Here is an 18,394-nt window from a genome sequence, read left to right as displayed (position 1 = left end):
AATGAATATTGTCTATGCCGCTCATCACTACTAAGAATAACTTCTGTATCATATGAGTACAGATCTCTGAGGAAGGCCTTTTACTTCTACTTACTACTAGGTCTTCTGGAAGTAGAATATTGATGACCATTTGTCTGGATAGGTGATTAATATAAGATTGGTGGGTGTCCAACTCCCAGCTGCTGATCAGACGTTGGCATCCTAGTGAGCACCGTGGCCTCTTCCTAGGCCAGTGACGGCATTGGTCACATGGCCTATGTGTATCTCAGGGAACCTGTCACTATGAAAATGCAGTGTAAGCTACAGGCGGCATGTTATAGACCAGCAGGAGCTGAGCAGACTGATGTGCAGTTTTGTGGGAAAATATTCAGTAAAAATTGTGTTTTATTCATTTAAATCCCTGCTCATTCTGGGCTTTGAAGTCAAGAAGGTGGTCCTATGAGTGATTGACAGCTATCACTGTATACACAATCGTGGAGGAAAGACTGTCAATCACTGATAGGACCGCCTACTAGACTTCAAAGCCCAGAATGAGCAAGAATTGAAATGAATAAAATATGGGTTATACTGAATTTTTTCCAACACAACTATATATCAATCTGCTCAGCTCCTCCTGCTCTATATACCATGCTGCCTTCAGTTCAAACACTGTGTTCAATGTGACAGGTTCCCTTTAAGAGAATGTCCTCGGCTCAAATGCCAAGCGCAAACACTGTATAATGTACGGCACTGGGCTTTTTAAGTTCTGAGGGGGTTGCAGCGCTCACTGGAGTGTCGCGTTCTCTTCAGCCAGTTGACCGGCAGGGTGTGAGGCCCCCACCAGTCTGATATTGATGACCTATCCTGAGTATAGATCAACAGTATTCTACTCCTGGAACTCCCCTTTAAGGTATAGTCTTTTAGCCAACTTCTAATCTAATGACAAACAGTGCTGACGCCAATTTGACTTTTTTCTTTCATAGAATTGTGTGACTTTTCTTCCTATCTATGCGTGTCAGGCTTTATTTCAATTTCTCTTTATTTGGACAATATAATTAGCCATAATCAGTGCCATGGGAGAGCATTAATGTTGGTGATTTTTGGTTTTAATAGACTATTGATTAGTAGTTTTGTATCATTGCTACATCTGCTGCATAAGGCATTCATTTTACAAAATTCTACATAATTATAAAGAAATGCTAGCATCTGCATAGATAATTACAGTGTGCCGCAAAAAAATAATATATGGAAATTAAGTGGATCTTCAAAAAGAGAAGTTTACACTTGGTCACTCGTGCTGGGTTTTGGTCCACAGCCTCCTCCCAATCATCTTTTATGTTTTTAAATGTCAGTTTTAATTAGAAAACATCTCAGTAATGAAGAAACCTGATTAGATGTTCAGCAAGAACTTAATGAATACATAGCTGTAATTTAGAAGTTTTCTTTAAATAACTGTGTTTTATAAAAGCAGATTGTAATAACATATGCATGATTAATTCTAGAATTTCCGAAATAGGGCTGCACCGTGCAGCTGTCTTTCTTCATACAATTTAGCCCTCAGACTTGATATGTTTCAAGCATCCGTGCCATTTTATTTGGTTAAGGTAATAGTTCATGTTAGGTGACTAGGTTATTGTATACACTCTTATACACTTCTGTCAAGTGGGTTTCAAACACTAGCAGTAAAATGGTTTGTACAGAGGAGTTCAGTGATTCTCCATAACTTCATTTGTTGCCATTGTTTCTGCTGCTGTCATTGTACTGTACCTATACACTCTAATTTCATAGTGTTCCAGTAATCTTTTTATTGATAGGCTTTGCTTTATTACCATATAGTGTGTCATAATGTGTGCTTATTTATAGGCTGAATTCTATTCTAATAATAACACAGTATTACGTGTGTGGGCTCTTGTTACTCGAATGATGACACAATCATGTTTTTGTGGATCGACTGAATTCCATTTTGATGATGTGTTAATAATTTGCATGTTTATTTATAGGCTGTATGTCATGACAGCACTGTCCAGAGTGGGTATGGGTAAGGTGACCAGCTTTGGGAGGACAGTCTGGTTTCCTGGTTCCCTGTCCTCTGTTCAGTGCAGGGATGTCCTCCTTTTCATCAACAAATGGACTGACTGAGGCTTTTCTCTCCCTCAGCTGGTGGACATGACTGACCCAGGGTGAGAGAAGCATTCTGACACCAGCTCAGCTCACCTGACGGTCTTCGCATACTTTTTTCCCCTCTTTACACAGGATGAGGGGTGTGGCTTAGAGTAGTCAGGATGTGGCTTAGCAGATTCGGGCGTGGTCTACAATGACCGTCTTTTGTAGGTGAAGCAAGCGGCCACCCTACTTACGGGTGTCGCATCACTCATCATAGCTTCTCCCTGGTGGCTTGGCCCTGCTGGTCATCCTTTGCCCTGCAACAGTAAGGATTGGCTGCCAGACCCCTGTCTCTCACACTGCAGGCCACACATTGGCGGCTATCCATAGAACAGCGCACAATCTGCACTAGCCAATCGCTAGACTTCTGTGGGTATTCTAAGCACCTCTCCCTGCAAAAGTGCTATAATCTATTTAACTGCCTGTGTGCCAACATCTGCCTGATTCCTTAGTTCTGATCCTGTGCCACATGCCCTGACCTTTGGACTGTTCTATGTATTCACACAAACTATGCCCACCCTGACCTCGGCCTGTTATCGAGTATGAGTTTGCCTGTTGTCTTGCCTGGGCTAAGCCATGACCGCCTTAGTCCAGAAGCCAGAGACTCAGGCAGCAAACCAGAAGAGGTCTGTGACCTGCATAGCAGATTGCTGCAGGGAGTCAGGGGAGTATTATTTTGTTTCAAACTAGCAATGGGGGAAGATGGTACTAGGGGGCACTATGTAGGAGGGTGCATTATGACTACAAGGGGGCTCTATAAGTACTGGGAACACTACAGGGGATACTGAAGGGCATTATACCTACTGGGGCACTATGTGGGGGTTATTATATGTATGTATTATATGTATATATGCATAGGGGAGCCACTATAAATACTGGGGGCACTACAGAGGGCACTATAAGCACTGGGGGCATTATATGGGTGCTCTACTGTTGACACTACAGGGGGTATTATACCTATTGGTGGCGCTGCAGAGGGCATTCTAATTATTGTTGGCACTATAGGAGGACTCTATGAGGGGGGAGTCTAACTACTGAGGGCTCTACAAAGGGTATTCTAACGCCTGGGGGCTCTACAGGGGTTATTATAACTACAGGAGGCTTTATAACCAGTCCTATAGAGGGGCCTTATTACAATTGGGGAACTTTAAGGAGCCTTATTGGTACTGGGGGAACTTTGGGAAGCTTTATTACTACTGGGGACATTGTGGGACATTATTATTAGTATCATGAATACAGGGGAGGGACACAGAACTATGCCTCCAAGCTAAGGAGAGGGTAAAGGTCACCTCCTAGGAAGTCCCTAAACCTGGCCCTGACTCCTGTCAGTATGTATAGACCCTGAAGGTGGGAAAATACATACTCTGGAACCTAGACCCTAGGAGCCCTGAAATGCCCTAAGTAGTGGCAGGGAATGAAACTACTGGTTCCTTCCCAGGTGAATGAACCAGCGTCTCGCTGAGGCCTAGTAACAACAAGCAGAGGGGAACAACCAAATACAAAGAGCAGTACAACTTATCTTATAGAAAATCGATGAGCAGGAACACAGATAAGGTCCATACACCAACTCTTCCAAATCCATGCAGAGAATATCAACCGCATGGTATGAAGTGTGAGACCAAACTAAGTACGGAATGCAGTAATGACCACAGGCTGCACCTGACAAGAGCTGTGGTCATTACCAAACCACAACACTGAGAATCAAGAGACTGTCAGTTAACCTCATGTGCAGTCAGTCTCTCCGATCTTCTAACCTCTGTCACAGAAAGCATTGTGACAATTAGGGCTTTGTGGGGGCATTATTAATATTGGCAACAATATGGAGGGCACTATTAATAGGGACACTCTCAAGGAGCATAATTACTGTAGGGCCACTATTACTAATGCAGGAACTCTGGGAGAGAATTATTACTATTGAAAGGACTTTTAGGAGCACTTTCAAGAATATCTGTATTGCTCTGTAATTTCTACAGTATAGTATTTGTGGGCATTGGGGAGCACAGTGGGCACAGTATTGAGGGTAGCAGCAAGGTAACACTGTTAGGGCACCAGGAGGAGGATGATAGAAAAGTGAGAAACCTAAGATATTTGTGGCAAACTCTGCAGAGTGCTAAAAAAATCTAATTTTCCCTCATCAGTCTGCACCCAGTACCCCATAATGGCGGAGGGAAAATTGAATTTTAGAATTTATTTGCAAATTTCTGTTAAGGAAAAACTAAGATTAAGATCCTTTGCTACGACACTTTAAATTTTGTTCTGAAACCTTCCATTTCTCTTGATCATCTTTGAGATGTTTCTACAACTTGATTGGAGTCCACCAGTTGTAAATTTAAATTATTGGAAATGTCTATAATGTCTTACAGCTGACGATGCATATCAGAGCATGAGAAGGAAGGAACTATCTGTGGCGTTCCAAGACATTATTGTGTGGAGGCACAGATTCGGAGAAGGGTACAAAACTATTTTTGTTGCACTGAAAGTTCCCAAGAGCACAGTGGCCTCCATAATTCTTAAATGAAAGATGTTTGGAACAACGAGGACTCTTCCTAGAGTTGGCTGCATACCAAATTAAGTAATCGAGGGAGAAGGATCTTGGTAACAGAGGTGATCAAGAACCCAATGGTCACTCTGGCTGAGTTCCGAAGATCCTGTGTGCAGATGGGAGAAACTTCCAGAAGGTCAACCATCATTGCAAATACTTCACTAATCTGGACTTTTTGGAAGAGTATCCGGAAATAAGCCTCTCCTCAGTAAAATACACAAAAGTCTGTCTGGAGTTTGCAAATAAACACCTAAAGGACTCTCAGATGTCTGATGAAACCAAGATTGAACCTTTTGGCCTGAATTCTAAGCGTTATGTCTTGATGAAATCAGGCACTGCTCATCTCCTGCCCAATACCATCCCTACAGAGAGGCATGGTGATGGCAGCATCACACACTGGGGGTGGTTTTCAGTAGCTGGGGCAGGAAGACTGGTCAGGGTTGAGGGAAAGCTGAATGGAGCAAAGTACAGAGATATTCTTAATGGAAACCTGATACAGTTCTCTGGACCTCAGACTGGGATGAAGGGTCACCTTCCAACAAGACATTGACTATTCACTCTGTGAATGTCTTTGAGTGGCCCAGCCAGAGCCCTGACTTGAACAAAATCAAATATCCCTGGAAAGACCTGAAAATAACTGTCCACCGATGGTCCCCATCGAATCTTGAGAGGATTTGCAGGTCCTCTCAATCCAGGTGTGCAAACCTTATGGCATCATACCCAAGAAGACTGGAGGCTATAATCACTTCCAAAGGTGCTTCAACTTGGTACAGAGTAAAGGGTCTGAATACTTATGCCCATGCAAACATTTAGTTTTTCCTTTTTGCAAAAATGTCTAAAATTCTATTATCACTTTCTCATTATGGGGTTCTGAGTGCAGATTGATTTTTATTTTAGCACAAGGCTGCAACACAACAAAATGTGAAAAATGTAAAGGGTCTGAAGACTTTCCTGATGCACTGTATTATGGTGATTTCACACCAGTGTGTTTGGCTTGACTGTATTATGATAATGTCAAAGGGTTTTATTTTTTTTACACATTAGGTCTGCCCTTTATTGTAATGATATCACAATAGTCTAAAGATATATAAACTTGTGTGTGTAGCAATACTATGAGTTCTTGCCCTCTTTTATAATGATGTTCTAATGTTTGTATTTACGGTACATTGTGTGTTCTCTTATGACCATGTCACATTATAGTGTGTGTGTGATTATCAGCTATACTATATTAGGATGATGTTTGGGTTTATGTATAAGTTGTGCAGGGTTGAGATGATGTCACAACAATGTTTGGCAGAATCTGCGACAGAGGTCCGAAAATGAGTCTCCAGCACAGATGAGAACAAGCCTTAACTGTTTTTTTTTTTCTTTCACACCATTTTGTAAATGTACAAATGTCAATATTTATTGGTATTTAGAGAATGGATTCATATTTGGACAATTTATTTCATCTAGCTTTCTTATATTTAATAGTAACTTTTTATGGACATGATAAAAGAGGTTGTCCAAGATTTTTTTTTAAATAGTCAGGACAGAAAATTTTGTAAAAAACACACAATCAAACAAAAAAAAACATTATTCTGGTACCGGGCACTTTGGTCCCCACTGATCCTGCTGTGATAATATTACATTCATTATTCACAAACACTTGGCTCAGCAGTCACATGCTGTTCACGCACTTGTAACCCTTTAGGCCAGTAATTGGCTACAGTGGTCACATGAACAATCTATGGAAAATGACTGGTGCAGGACCTGAGAGGCTGGACCAGAATGGCGGCTTTAGAGTGGCAGGACATTTAAATGGTGAGTAATGTTTTCTTTATTTTACAGTTTTCTTTCTTTATTTTACAATTAAAAGGATTGTCTCACTTCAGTAAGTGGCATTTATCATGTAGAGAACGTTTATACAAGGCACTAAGTAATGTATTGTTTTGTTATTATCCATATTGCTTCCTTTGCTGTCTGTATTCATTTTTCCATCACATTATACACTGCTCATTTCCATGGTTAAAGAACACCGTGCAATCCATCAGTGGTGGTCGTGCTTGCACACTATAGGAAAAAGCACTAGCCTATCTGCGCTCCCATGTTCCCAGCCACCAGAGAGGCTGACGCTTTCTCCTACAGTGTGCAAGCACGACCACCACTGATGGATTGCAGGGTCTGTAACCATGGAAACGAGCAGTGTATAATGTGATGGAAAAATGTATCCAGCCTGCAAAGGAAGCAATATGGATAATCACAATACATTAATAGGTTGCTTGTATTAACTTTCTCTACATTATAAAGATCATTTGCTGAAGTGAGACAACTCCTTTGAGTACAATTAGTTTTCACTAACAACATAACTTCTTTCACACTGCCCTTGGCCATTTTTCAAACAGCCCCTTTTACAGTTTAGCACCATTAAAGAGGACCTGGCTGTCACCACTCCTGACATGTCTGTTTTGATAGCTACATGCATTCTTCATGTGATAACCATTCTGGAGCCTCTATTCTTATGGCTCTATTTTGTGCCATTGCCTTATTATTTCTACTAGAAGTTATGAATGTATTGCTAGCAGTCTGCAGTAGAGCCATAGGAATAGATGTTCCAGAATTGTTATTACATACCTTTAAATAACTACAATAAACAGGTTTATCTCGATGTATGTACTCAGAATGAAAATGTATTTTGTAGTTTTATTAATTAAATTTGGGTAACAACCAAATAACTTTTCATTTCCTGGACAACCCTCTTAACTTGTATTCTAGTTACTCATAGAACCATTGGACTTACCTGCTGATTGATCTGACTCAAAAAATTTAGGGACAACGGATAACATTGCACAAAAATTGACTTTAAGGCCTAGTTCATTTCCATCAGTTATTGTGAGTCAAACCCAGGAGAGGAGCCTACACTGAGATAAGGTATAATGGAAAGATTTGCACCTATTCTGTGTTTGTGACTCGCACCTGGTTTTGGTTCACAATAAGGCCGAATGCACGCGGCCGTGTTCCGCAGCCAAGAGCGGTCCGTGGTAACACGGCCTGGATTCCTGTTCAGAGCAGCAGCGCACAGCGTCATTGGTTGCTATGACGCCGTGCGCTCCCTGCTGCCGCTGCAGTACAGTAGAACACTGGTATAAATCATACCAGTGCCCTACTGTACTGCGGCAGCAGGAACCGCACGGCGTCATAGCAACCAATGACGGCCTGGATTCCTGTTCAGAGCAGCAGCGCACGGCGTCATTGGTTTCTATGACGCCGTGCGGTTCCTGCTGCCGCCGCAGTACAGTAGAGCGCTGGTATGATCTATACCAGTGTTCTACTGTACTGCAGCGGCAGCAGGGAGCGCACGGCGTCATAGCAACCAATGACGCCGTGCGCTGCTGCTCTGAACAGTAATCCAGGCCGTGTTACCACGGACCGCTCTCGGCCGCGGAACACGGCCGTGTGCATTCGGCCTGACTGATGGAAATCACTGACCAAATCATTGAAGTGTGAACTACACCTAAGGGACTATTCTGATTTTGAGCCATAATATTGCACGGACTGTAGCAGACAGTGTAGCTTAGGTAACACAGTTCTGTGTGTAAGTAATGCAGTATTTCTTCATTTGCTTGCCTATACCTTTATTAGAAAGCATGACAACGTATTGCTTCAGGGCCTTCAACCCTCGGTGGCAATCCATTATAATAAATAAATAAGACACATAAGAGAATATGAATGATGAAAACACAGCGTTCATCTGTCAGTATTAGAGCGGTAGTGACAATTTAATTCTTTATCAGATACAACATATTATGACATTCTATTTAATATGTTAGCTATTTATTTGCACAGAAGGCTTTACCGTTCCATTTATATGTGATTTTGGATCAGATACCAGACTGACACTGTAGTTCATTCCCCAAACACATATAAAGCAGAGACTGACAATGTCTCCCCCCGGTCCTCATTATAATTGCTCTAGTTTGTGCCACATCAACTTTGCATTCCTTGGGAAATCGACACGGTAGAATATTATTTTGCAGCTGATTTGTCAGGGGGATTTTTTTAGGCAATTTTATTAAATGTATAGACTTTCAAATTTGTCTTATGAACATGAATTCAAGGCATTCAGATAATTGATTAGTGTTCTACACTAATTCTGTAAATCTAATTATTTCCTTATTATTTAAAGGGCATCTGTCAGTGGATTTGTACCTATGAAACTGGCTGACCCATCTGTGTTGACCCCACGTTCATATGTGCCTTCATTGTTGAGAAAAATTAAGTTTTAATATATTTTAATCAGCCTATAGGAGCAACGATGGCAAGCCTTTTTACAGTACATCATTTTTAATTTGGGATATACTGGACCAATAAAAAATGGTTGCAAGTGTGAATACATGTATACCATTGTAAAGATCTCTGTACAATTTCATGTATACCATTGTAAACAATCCCTGTATTGTTATATAATATCAGTTATTCAATAGACACGATGGTTCCTTGAAGTTCAGACCTTCTGTTGAGCTCTACCATGATCTAAGTTTGGTTGAAGGGGAGTGCAGGGTTCTGGCTGTTGCAGATGTAATTCACATACTAAAATGCAGGTTTATTAGACCTCAGTCTTGTGTATATACAATCAGCGGCACTCCTCTCTTATGGCTATTCTACTGCTCAGGGGTGGACTGGCCATGGAACCTACAGGAAAAATCTTGAGTGGGCCGATGCCCTGTGGGCCACCCGAGCCCGGACGCTGGCAGTTAGGGCAGTATTTTGTGTTGCACTATGGTAGTTGGTTCTGTTGGGACAGCATATTGTGCTGCACTTTGCTATTTGGTTCTGCTGCAGAACCAAATACCAAAGTGTAGCCAGGGGTGCACCTAGCCTTTTTGCTCCCTGAGCCGAAAACTGAAATGGCCCCCTCCTTCCCCCTCCAATGCCAAATTCTCAACTTATCCCCTTCCCTCCAGCCCTACTGTTAAAGGCGTACTTGGAAAACATTACATACACCGCTGCAAAACATACAAAGTAATACAGCAGGCAGGGCCAACCTGTGGCTCTCCAGCTGTTGTAAAACTACAACTCCCACCATGCCCTTCTATAGGCTAATAGCTGTAGGCAGTCTGGGCATGCTGGGAGTTGTAGTTTTGCAACAGCTGGAGAGCCTCAGGTTGGCCATCCCTGTAATACAGTGCTACATACATCTTACATCCAGTGACGTCTCCTCTGATGTAGATGTTCTCTTTACTTATCATTTATCATCTATTTCCATGAAAAAAAATATCCCCTTATCATGTGACAGTACAAAAATTCTCCCTTATAATGTGTGCCAGTACAGAAAATGACCCCCTTTTAGTGCCTCCAGTAGAACAAATGTCCCCATAGTGGCCCCCTTATAATGTGTGCCAGTTCAAAAATGCCCCTTTTAGAGCCACCAATTTCCCCATAGTGCTTACAGTGTTACCAAATAATGACCCCCCCATTGTGGCCCAACAGCATGCTGCCAAAGAAAAATAATAAACTGAAATACCTCCATTCTGCTGTCAGTGATGTGGTGCAGGACACAAGCCTCTTCCAGTCTGTGCCCTGAGCTGTATGCAGCCCGGCTCAGGCAGCATGACGATAATGATGACACCAGCCTCCGATCGGCTACAGGCACTAGGACTAAAGCCTATTAGATGGAACGATGAGGCAGGGACACATCACTCCCATGCCCTGCCACAGCATTTAACTGTATTGCTGCTCTGAGAAGAGCGATACAGTTAAGTGGAAGCACTCATTGCCCATGGCCCTTCTGCTGCCCCTCACCCCCACTTGTGCCTACCTGGCGCAGCCTGAGGCAATCGCCTCACCTTGCCTCATTGGTGGTGCACTCCTAAGTGCAGCACACTATACCGCCTCTTGATTTTAATGATCCTGCCTACTTGAGTTGTCCCCACCTTCTGTCAATTTGGGCCCACTAACAACATTGAACCACTTTAGTTTTTTTTCCAGGGCTTCTTTAAATTTCCAGTCTACCCCTGCCAGTGCTGTGTACCAGCAATCCACAGTACTGGTTCCACAGATCCTCAGCACATTTTCACAGAAATATGTATAGTAACGTTTCTACTCAAGTGGGTCCTTCTCAAGTTGGCTTCTCTGTACATATTCATGCATATCCATGTGAGCACAGACCAATCGCCATATACGGAGTGCGTATGTTTTTCCAACCATTTTTATATAGCTATAAACAGTATTATGTTAAGATGTATTAATACTACTGGCTAATGCTTCTGCTTCCTATAATTCCACTCTGCACATACATATATATACACTGTACATATTATAATTACTGATATGGGATGCAGATCCCTTTCCCCATTATTACTTTCTTAGCATAGTGTAATTTCATTACCTAGGGGTTAAGGATCAGCAGTTCTGATTTATTTACTGGTAATTTAATTATCTTTTTCCATATTCTGAATAATCAAAGGGGAACGCAGTAACAGATTATTAAATTACAACGTTGCTAGAGCTTTAATTGTTGCAAAAGCGCTTAATGTGTTATCATATATGTGTAAGCATGTAGTACCTATAAACCATTATGACATTATTAGTATATGGTCCCATTATGACATTATTAGTATATGGTCCCAGGCTCCACTGTGTAAACGCAGTCGAGCAATGCAGGCGCCCAAGCCTGCTCTGGTTAATGAAGTCTGCTATGTGTCTAACATTAAGTAAATCAAAGCAAACATTAAAGAATATTGTAGCAGTGGGTGAGCTGGCCTGGGTGCCTTGGGGGGCCATGGCTTGATTACTAGCCAGGACAATATTACCAAGAAGTTTTCCCACTCATTCACTGCTGTCAACATCTGTATTCACGCACTGTGTCATTAACCAGGATTTTTTGTGCAACAATGACCTTTTGTTTGCTAACTCCACGTTTTATATTGTCCGTTTACTGTGTGGCATATTGCAGATTGTAGTGATAAACTATGTTTGCCTATACGATAGCATTTTGCGATTCCCTTAAAGGGAACCTGTCACCGGGATTTTGTGTATAGAGCTGAGGACATGGGTCGGTAGATGGCCGCTAGTACATCTGCAATACCCAGTCCCCATAGCTCGGTGTGCTTTTATTATGCAAATAAACCGATTTGATACATATGCAAATTAACCTGAGATGAGTCCTGTCCCTGACTCATCTCACATACAGGACTCATCTCAGGTTAATTTGCATATGTATCAAACCGGTTTATTTACACAATAAAAGCACACAGAGCTTTGGGGACTGGGTATTGCGGATGTGCTAGCGGCCATCTAGCGACCCATGTCCTCAGCTCTATACACAAAATCCCGGTGACAGGTTCCCTTTAAAGTGACCTTCCTGTTCAAGAAAAAAAATCACATTAGCTAGAAAAGGAATAGAATATATATATCTAGTGCCCTTCTTTTCATCTTTTCAGGTGCAGATCTGCCATTTACTGGGCTCCTCTTCTGCCATCCAAAATGGTCTTACTGCTTTTCAGACTTCATGATACATACTGTTTATTTGGTATGGGAAAACATGGAGCCTTCTCGCGCATGCAGCGGACGTCATGGCCGGTGGATCTCCACTGTTTCAAACAGCAGAGACTCTCAGCTAATGACTGCGACCACCAATAATGCCAATTGCAGTCATTAAAGTCTTTAGATGCCGTGATCAAGCCAGATCATGACATTTAAAAAGTGAAAAACACGAAAGCTTGTGCTTCTGGACTTTTTACTGGCATCCTCTGCAGCCAATGAGCATGCCGGTAATTTAATTCAATACCCTGGGTCTCTCTGAAGAGACCCAGGGTATTGAAGCTGCAGTTATTATTGTGGCCAGCAGGTGGCAGGCCAACATAAGAAATTAGTAATTCTGTACAAATAATGGGTCTAAAAGACTCATGATTGTTAAAAAAAAAAGGATTTTATAGGCTCAAATACAAGCTTCAAAATAACAGTAAAAAAAACTGTTAAAAATATATATATATAAAAAAATAAACGTTTAATTCACCTCTCTTTCCGTAGAATAAAAAATAAATACATAAATAACAAAAAATATAAATATCATGGGCATTATCGCATCTGAAAACACAATACTATTAAAAAATAAAAATGGGAAAAAAGGTTCAAAATGGCCCATACAGCTCTGTAGATATAACTATAAAGAAGTTATGGAGGTCAGAATATGGTGATGTAAAAAAAATATATTTTTTTTTCAAAGTTTAAACTTATTTATACACTATTTAGACATAAACCTATACATATGTGGTATCGTGGTAATCGTACTGACCCAGAGAATGAAGGTCACAGGTCAGTTTTGCTACAAACAGAACGCTGTGGGAACAAAACCTGTAAAACTGTGGAGGGATTGCGTTGTTTTTTCCAATTCCACCCATTTGGAATTATTATCCCGCTTCCTACTACATTGTATGCCATATTAAATGGTAGCATTAGAAAATACAACTTGTCTCACAGAAAATAACATTTATTAAGACCAGCGTTTTAGACAAATGTATAAAAAAAATATGTTGACATAAAAATGAATTAAAAGGGGTTGTCAAGCCTTTACTAAGTGATGGCTTGCCCGATACTCCACACCACCAACGATCAGCTTTTTGGTTGTAGCTACGTCACTGGAAGTCGGTGGTGGAACTGCATAGCACTCTCAACTGTGTAGTGGAGGGAGCTCCACATTACTATAGTGCTGCTACAACCAAACAGCTGGTGGGTGGTGTTGTGGGGTGGATCAGCTGGTCTGCAGTAGCCCCCTACGACTTCCAGCTTTAACTTCATTGGGAGCAGTGCTGCAGTATCGGGCTGTCCACTACACAATGGACAGAACTGCTTAGTTCTGGCACAGTCTTCTAATGTAGTTCCAGGGCTGTCGCAGAACAGCTGAAAGTTGAAAGTACATCAATATAACAGTACCGGAAAAGCCTTTTAAACAATAGGTATTTCCTTTTAAACAATTTGCACTGAGCAGCTGTCTGCAGTGTGTTGGTTGATAGGAACTGTTAAACTAATCCACGGAGATGTAATTATTGGCAAGCATAAAAGACCACATGTCATGAAAATGTAAATTGTTTGCTCGATGTCAGGGTACAAAACAAAATAATAATAGTGTTGAGACTGGCCAAATAATAGTGTTGAGAATCGCCAAAGCCTTTGATTAATAATGTTACAAGCTCCACTCCATAGACAAAGGTTGAGGACTTCATTGAAATCTTCTAAAAAATTAATAGGAAAAGCCGAAAACAGCACGACAATAAAGAATTGATGGATTTTTTATGCTCACTAGATATCACTTTCCAACAATTTGATGCATTGTAACTCATAAAAGATGCTTCTGTACAAATATAACATGGACCTAACTCTTTATGTTTTATAGGTCTGTGGGTTGCATTCTGCATGAAATGTGCTGCTTGGAGCACGCTTTCACTGGCTACAGTTTCTTAGCTGTTGTTCTGAAAATTGTAGAAGGACCAACACCCTCTTTACCTGACCGTTACTCTGGTGACCTCAATTTACTAATGAACAGGTATGGTGCTTCTCACATATGATTGTTATTTTAGTAGGGTCAATTTGTTTTGCTACGTCAATTCTGCATTTGTGAATTTCGTATTTTAGGATGCTGAGCAAAGACCCTTCCCATCGCCCAGGAGCTGGAGAAATTCTACAAGTTCCATATATAGCAGAACAGCTGCAGGTCTGTTGAAATGTATATAATAATAATAATCTTTATTTATGTAGCACCAACACATTCCACAGAGCTTACAATCAGAGGGTTCATGTACAAACAGAGTCATAGAAGCAAACAGATCAACCATTAAGAGGAATGAGGGCCCTGCTCCCAAGAACTTACAATCTATGAGGAGATAGGGGTGACACAGAAGGTAACAAGTGCTTGTTTTAACAGAGTAGTGGAGTAGATATAAAGCTACATGAACCAGTCACCAGCCGATATTTGTGGTTCTTCGGAGTGCATGGTGTGTGGTGGAAACTGATGGATGATGAATCAGGTTCTGAAGAATGAAGCTGAAGCTAGTGGGGTGTGCTGAATGGCAAAGGGCTAGATCAGGGGATGTGATGGGCTAACCTAAAAAGATGTGTTTTTAAGGAGTACCTCAAACTGTGGATGTTATGACTTAACCTAATTTCTTGAGGTAGGTCATTCCAGAGAACTGGTGCAGCTCAGGTGAAGTCTTGAAGATGGCTGAACGGAGAAGTTGGCTGAACGGAGAACACGAATAGGATGGTAGATAGAAATGAGGAAAGAGATGTAGGGGGTGCAGCCTTGTGGAGAGCTTTTTGGGCAAAAATGAACAGTTTAAATTAAATCCTGGATTGAATGGATAACCAGTGGAATGACTGGCACAGGGCACAGGCATCGGAGTAGCAGTTAGGCAGATAGGTGACCCTGGCTGCTGTGTTCAGGATAGATTGGAGAGGGTAGAGTCTGGTGAGGAGGAGACCAGTTAGTAAGGAGTTACATGGATCAAGGTAACAATGAGAGTTCTTGTTTCCACAGTAAGAAAGGGGTTGGTTCTAGAGATGTTTTTTGAGGTGCAGGCGGCATGAATGGTTAGGCAATTAAATATAGGGGGTAAAGAAAAGTGAAAACATAAATCCGAGACAGTGGGTATGCTGCCTAGACATGATGGTAGTGCCACACACTGAGATGGAGGATTAGGTAGGTCAGTAGATGGAAAAAATGCCAGTACTTTCGTTTTTGAAAAATTCTGTTTCAGATAGCGAGGGGACATACTGTTAGAGACAGAGAACGGGCATTAACTGCTGTTCAAATAAAACTGACAAGCAAAGGGCTATCCTGTCTCATTTACAGTGGGTTCACATCGCGTTTTATGCACACTTTTGATGTATATGTAAGAAAAAAATATATACAAAAACGCAGAAAACCACGTTTTTGTGCTCTGCAGAGTCCGGTAAATAAAAAAGTGTGATTTTTTTACAATGGAAAAAAATGCATTTTTTTTTTAGTTTTTGTTTTTCAGTGGAACTGTATGGTCATCCGATGCCACTGTATGGCATCTGTCTGAGGCGTCTGTTTAACATTAGTTTTTTTTTTATACGTTAAATGGATGGGAAAAATGCGTTGTGAACCCACCCTAAGGCCTCCAGCAATACAATACAGCAGCCATTTGACACCCTCTAATGGTGATGAGATGACTGTGCTTACCTTGTCCCAGGCTATACAGCAAAGTTGAATAGTTACCTAAAGAAAACAGGAAATGACTTGAAGTGAATGTGATTTCTTTAGTGGCCAAAGTAAAAACTTAAATATTTTAAATGTTTATAACAAGAGCATGATTTAAAAATGATGTGATTCTGTGATGATACCATGCGTTCTCTTTATAATTTTTTTACTGGAGTGCTGCACTGTGTTTTTCTTTTAGAAAGTAAAATTAAGGCTCTATGGTTCAAATCTACAAGACGACAAAACTATAATCTGCAAAAAAGAGGCGGAGCAAATTAGAAGTGCTGTGTAAGTAAAAACGAGATGCCACTGTTTTAGCTTTCTCACTTCAGATATAACATTAGGATATAAAATTCTGACAAGAAGTTGTTGAGCTCGGAGCACTGTAAAACCTGTAATTACAGTATTACATGAGATCACGGACCTTGTGCACATTGAGTATATACAGTCATGGCCATAAATGTTGGCACCCCTGAAATTCTTTCTCGAAAATGAAGTATTTCTCACAGAAAAGTATTGCAGTAACACATGCTTTGTTATACACATGTTTATTCCCTTTGTGTGTATTGGAACAAAACAAACAAAAAAAAAATCAAATTTGACATCGCTAAGGCGACGTATAGTTGAGCATGTGGCGGACATCACCAAGTTGAATGTCAAAGCAAGAGAGTGTCCTCTGTCAAATTTCAGGGGATTGATCTCATAAAAATGACATTAAGGGGCGGTGATTGTGACCGCATTCTTTTGCAGAAAGAGGCACGGTGGATCTTTAGATTAAATACTATTAAACCTTTTGGCCTCAATGATGCTATGTCCTTTGTGCTGTTTATTTAAACATGTATTTTGTCCCCATACATGTAAAATCTACCGTGCCCTTTGTCACCCTATACTATGGAGGATCCCAATCTGCTCCTAATTGTTTTGTTTTGGTTGTCTTGCTAACATGTATTTATTTACATCTATTCTTTTTCATTTGACATTGTCTTGTACTCTGCTAATATGTATTTAACTACATCTATTCCTTTCCACTGATATTACCTGACAGAATGATACTCCGATGTTATGCTTATGCGGAGCCGCCTTTTAGTTCCCCTTACATTGCGGCACACTTGCGCTTTCCCCGGGACTCATGTAGCTCCGCCCTCCTGTTAGCCAATGGTTGATACCAAGCCGCGTCTCCTGGCCGGATTGGCTGTTAGTGCAGGGGCATGTCCAGCGGGGTGGGGTTTTGCCCTTTTAAACTCTGCGTTTTGCAAGCCGCTTCGCAGCCATCATAGCGCCGAATCTGTTGCACACCAGCATACTGCCCCTCAGTTTAGAGGTGGACAGCTTAGGCAGGCTTGTAGGTTCCAGTGATCGCGCCGTGCCTCACACTAGAGGTTTTCGGCTATAGGCTGGTCACCCTACATCTGTTTTTCGTATTAGCCTCAAGTTATACCGTACATCAGAGGTCTTGGGCTTAAGCTACAGTGCATCTTGCTCCTGATGAAGTGCACTCTGTGCACGGAAACGCGTTGAGCATATACCTTATGTGACGGTGGCAGGAGAGTCGCACACCAGTCAAACACAGCGACCCTCATTTATGCCTTAGTCCAGCGCCTGAAGTTATTCAGTGCAGTGGATGTTATGCGCGCTGCCATTCACTGCTAATACTGAAATATCTAGCGCTACATCCTTGGTGCTAGTTATCCAGTTGTCTATTACCCCACTTGGTTCAGACATATGACCAGGTGGTGTTATGCCCCTTAGTGTTGGTGACTTTAGTTTGTGGGACCCACCTATCGTACTACGGTCATACCCATACACCCCTCTCTGAGTGGTGTCAGTAGGCTGTTAGGTCCCACAATTTAGTGATTATTCATTGCCTCATTCAGCTGCTAGTTGCAGTGTGGGTAGACACCCCCTTTATCTTATTTGAACATTATAATAAACTGTAGATTTGTTATTATGTTTTAGCGTCCCTCATATATATATACAGTCATGTGAAAAAATTAGGACACCCTTTGAAAGCATGTGGTTTTTTGTAACATTTTTAATAAAAGGTTATTTCATCTCCGTTTCAACAATACAGAGAGATTAAAGTAATCCAACTAAACAAAGAAAACTGAAGAAAAGTCTTTTCAAGATCTTCTGTAAATGTCATTCTACAAAAATGCCTATTCTAACTGAGGAAAAAGATAGGACACCCTCACATGTATTCCCTCTTAAATTGGCTCAGATCTCACACAGGTATATCACACCAGGTGCACATAATTAGTAGATCGTTACTCTGCATGTTGAATGAGGCTTGCCCTATTTAAACCTCAGACATTTAGTTTGGTGTGCTCCTGACTGTTGAAGTGAGAGTGAGCACCATGGTGAGAGCAAAAGAGCTGTCAGAGGACTTCAGAAAAAAGATTGTAGCAGCCTATGAGTCTGGGAAGGGATTTAAAAAGATCTCAAAAGATTTTGAAATCAGCCATTCCACTGTCCGGAAGATAGTCTACAAGTGGAGGGCTTTCAAAACAACT

The 18,394-nt window shown here is 41.3% G+C and overlaps 1 protein-coding gene across 1 annotated transcript in view; it reads left to right on the top strand.

The window, feature by feature from the left end:
- NEK11 (NIMA related kinase 11) overlaps window positions 1–18,394 on the top strand; it is a 268,856-nt gene that overhangs the window by 123,812 nt on the left and 126,650 nt on the right. The window contains exons 7-9 of the mRNA XM_044294773.1: window positions 14,058–14,207; window positions 14,297–14,375; window positions 16,084–16,172. Coding sequence (XP_044150708.1) covers window positions 14,058–14,207; window positions 14,297–14,375; window positions 16,084–16,172 — 318 coding nt within the window. The remainder of the gene's footprint in view (window positions 1–14,057; window positions 14,208–14,296; window positions 14,376–16,083; window positions 16,173–18,394) is intronic.

This window comes from Bufo gargarizans, chromosome 5 (genome assembly GCF_014858855.1).
Source record: "Bufo gargarizans isolate SCDJY-AF-19 chromosome 5, ASM1485885v1, whole genome shotgun sequence".
Lineage (NCBI taxonomy): Eukaryota > Metazoa > Chordata > Amphibia > Anura > Bufonidae > Bufo > Bufo gargarizans.
Note: the sequence above shows the minus strand (reverse complement) of the source record. Positions and strands in the feature narration are given on the sequence as shown.